Genomic DNA, 3,605 nt, shown 5'->3' with positions numbered 1-3,605 from the left:
CTTTGTTAGTATTCATAATAGTTTGTATACACAATGTATAGGAGCACCAATAAAAAAAATCTCATTTTTTTCATGTTTTCCTCTTTTTTTTTTAAAAAGCCACAGAATATTCTACAGAAAGCAAAAGAGATCTCTGTACAGAAACAAGCAACAACAGAATTCCTCCACAGCAGCAGCACAATAAAACCCAGCTGCTCAGTTCCATATCATTTCAGAAGCAAATGAACATATAAAAACAAGACCAGCTGCCTGCTGCTAACCTATGACACTACTTTACACAAACATAGCATTATATTTAAAACACAAGATATGTAAGAAATGTATTTTTTTCAAAAAATTGTGAAAAAGTGCAATACAGGTTTAACTGTCTACAACTTGATAGGTTATTCCCAATGGGTAGCATCCTGTCTTTTTTTCATCTTCGCTCAAACTTTTTTTTTTAATAGCATGTTCCTTTTGTATCCATAAGTAAAATCTCTTACAGTTATATTGACATTCAGGAGGATGTACAGTATGAGAAACATGATATTCACAAAAGTAGAGCAAATAACTATGATTGCAATGACAAATTTCTTTGGGTAAGAGGGTAGATGAAAAACTAGTTTCTTACATGAACATATTTTAATTTTTTTCCTTTTTACATTGGAATTGTGTACAGAACAAGTTTCTTTTTCTTCATACAAAACAAACTACATGTTAAAATGAAATTTAAAAAAAAAAGAATCCGGGAGTCCCACTCAAAAGGCAGACATTTTTGCACGTAACATTTAAAGAGAGCCTGGATGTGTTTGCCTGGATGTGTTTTTTTTGAAGATAACAGCAAACACTTGTCCATTACTTAACCTGGTTTAACAGGACGAGAGAGAGAGAAAGGGGGGGAGAGAGATACAGAGAGAAAGAGAGAGAGGGAGGACAAAAACAGACCTCTTAAACCAAATATTGGCTCTTGAAAAACAAGACACACATTTCATCATAGCAGTTTTCATACAATATATCACAATTCCGTTGCAATCGACTGTGTGTGATGTGAGGTTTTGGGGTCAGGCAACCCAAGTCCAGTCACCTCTGCATGGGTTTCATGTCCGACAGATGTTTCGACATCATCACTCCCCTCGCTAACTAACTGGGGCCCAAACTGGTTTGTAAGCAGTGACTCTGCAATATGTCAGAGGTGTCACAGTGTAACTGGAAAAAGTCCCTGGAGAGTTGAGTCATTTCCAAAGTCAATAGATGGACACGATTATAAGGCTTTTTAAACGGAGCTCCCGCAAAAAAAACAAAAAACAAAGACTTAACATTTCAATGTACAATGGGCAACACAATGCCAGAGAAGAATGCAATAATCCATTCAAATGTAGTACTGTAGTAACACACAAGGCATCTCCCCAGTCGATATGGAAAGTGAGCTTTGAGAGTCGATCCGTCACTCTCTCATCCCAAATAAAATGAAACGATGGGAAACAAAAAGAATGAGGCAGTTTTTTTTTTTTTTTTTTTTTTTTTAAACATATGTACATATCTATACGGATATGCATATAAAAAATAATACATAAAACATATTTTAAAATAATAAAAGACATGGCACACTATATGACAGAGGAAGGGGGAAGAGAGACATCACTGGATCAAAAATGATAGCTAGAAAATGACCGCTTGAATGGAAATAAAGGGGACTGATGTCCAATGTTCACTTCACTGAAACGGGCCAATAGATATACAAAAATGCACAAAGAAATGACACAAATCAAACAAACACTGTGTGTAGATTGTGCCTCACGAGCACCAACACCGGCATATTTTTGACATTTTTCCTTGAAATCGCAAAACGTACGGTGTCCTGTCCTGTCGGAACGGTCTTCATGGCAACCAAAGGATGAACGCAAACCTTTTTTCTTTTCTTTTTTTTTTGCTGAGAAAAATTCACAATCTTCTGGTTGAAAGCGACCAATGTTAGTTTATCGTCTCTGAGAATGTTTCTTCATAAAAAGGTGAAGCGTCTCGTTTTTAAAATGGCCATCTCCTTCCTGAGACTGAGCAAGGTGAGCCAAAAGTTTAAAGTTTCAGTTTGAATTGTTTTGTTTATCTCTTGGGGGGGGAGTGTGAGATCCATGGGTATCAGCAATATAGTAGCCACATGCCTCTAGCTCTCTGTTTGCTGAGTCGTGGCAGTGTATGAATGTTTGTGTTCTTGTGTGTAAGTACTGTGTGTGTGTGTGTCTATGTGTATGTCTGCCTGTGTGTGTGTGTGTGTGTGTTCAGGCTGTGGTGATGGGTGTGTGTGTATATGTGTGTGTGTGTGTGTGTCGTGTGTTGACTGTATATGTATATGTTCAGGTTGTGGTAATGGCGTTCAGGTCCTTCATCAGGCCCTCTAGATGGGCCATCTCCTCAGTCAGCTCGTCAGGCTCATAGCTCTGGGGGAGAGGAACAGGGTTACTGCGGAGGGCAGGGGAGGGGCAGGGAGGGAGGGAGGCAAGCACCTGAGGGAGGAGAGAGGACGGTCAGTTTGTTTTTTGGAGGGATTTTTTTAGTCATGAGGGGTGGGGTGGGGTGGGGTGGGGGGGGTGGAGGAGTTGGTCAAAGGAACTGCAGCATGAGAATACAAACACACAAAGCCAAACCAAATTAAATATACATTCAAGCAATGTCAACATTGTCAGTAGTCAAGGGTTAAGGTATTGAGAGAGGGAGCAGTGATCAAAGCAATGGACATAAAATCATTCCAATGGGTTTAGGGGTAGTTAATTGAAATTAAATGAAATAATAATATCGTGTTCACAAGCAGCCGACAACAACAACATGGAACAGTGAAAGAGGGAGAGGCAACAAGTTGCAAAGAATAAAGAGAGAAAGGAGACAAAAATATGGTTAAATCAATATCAGACATTTCGGATTGTGTCCAAATGTGTGTGAGAAAAAAAAAAGAAACCTGGCTTGATTGGTGAATACGTTCACTAACTCCATGTGCTATGCCTGTCTTGTGAGATATTATTAATAGTACCATTTAACGCTAAGGTATAGAAACAAGATGTCAGAAAAAGTGGTCATGGAATGTGAAGACATCAGGCATGAAGCCTCGTACAGAAGTGACACAAGCCTTATTCCCACAGAGATGACGCCCAAATGCCAGAAAAAGATTTTCCCGGTATTCTTTTGGTCTGACCCCTGTTTACACAGGCCTTGATAGCCTATAAGCGTGATTTACCCGGGTCGCCCCGCTCTGTGGGAAGATGGCTCGTGTGTGTGGTGGTGTTCAGTACTCACGCTGTCTACATCTTCCAGCATCTTGCTGGTCTCTGGGACGTCGGGGGCGTTGGGTACTGTGACGGGCATGGGGGTGCGCGTCCTGCCCAGCGTACCGATGGAGGCCGTCTTCACTGAGTGGTGCTGGGAGGAGACGGGCCCTGAGACGGGACAAGCAGACACACGCATCCAGTAAAACCCTCCATCACCTCACTCGTGAAACTTCATCTTGTATCTAGGTGCCTTGTGTCTACCTATGACACATCATATCACTCAGGGTGTGTGTGTGTGTCATTTGTCCTCGTGATTGTGTGTGTGTGTGTGTGTGTGTGTGTCTCACCCGTCTGGGTGAGCAGAGGGGT

The 3,605-nt window shown here is 41.1% G+C and overlaps 1 protein-coding gene across 1 annotated transcript in view; it reads right to left on the bottom strand.

The window, feature by feature from the left end:
* The window catches only part of neo1a (neogenin 1a), a 133,746-nt gene continuing 130,141 nt past the window's right edge, over window positions 1-3,605 (bottom strand). Inside the window, exons 26-28 of the mRNA XM_083680381.1 lie at window positions 3,584-3,605; window positions 3,265-3,404; window positions 1-2,414 (exon numbers count right to left, since the gene is read on the bottom strand). The exon at window positions 3,584-3,605 is cut by the window's right edge and continues 242 nt beyond it. Of these exons, the coding sequence (XP_083536507.1) occupies window positions 2,331-2,414; window positions 3,265-3,404; window positions 3,584-3,605 (246 nt within the window). The 3' untranslated portion in view covers window positions 1-2,330. The remainder of the gene's footprint in view (window positions 2,415-3,264; window positions 3,405-3,583) is intronic.

This window comes from Argentina silus (genome assembly GCF_951799395.1).
Source record: "Argentina silus genome assembly, chromosome: 11".
Taxonomy (NCBI): domain Eukaryota; kingdom Metazoa; phylum Chordata; class Actinopteri; order Argentiniformes; family Argentinidae; genus Argentina; species Argentina silus.
Note: the sequence above shows the minus strand (reverse complement) of the source record. Positions and strands in the feature narration are given on the sequence as shown.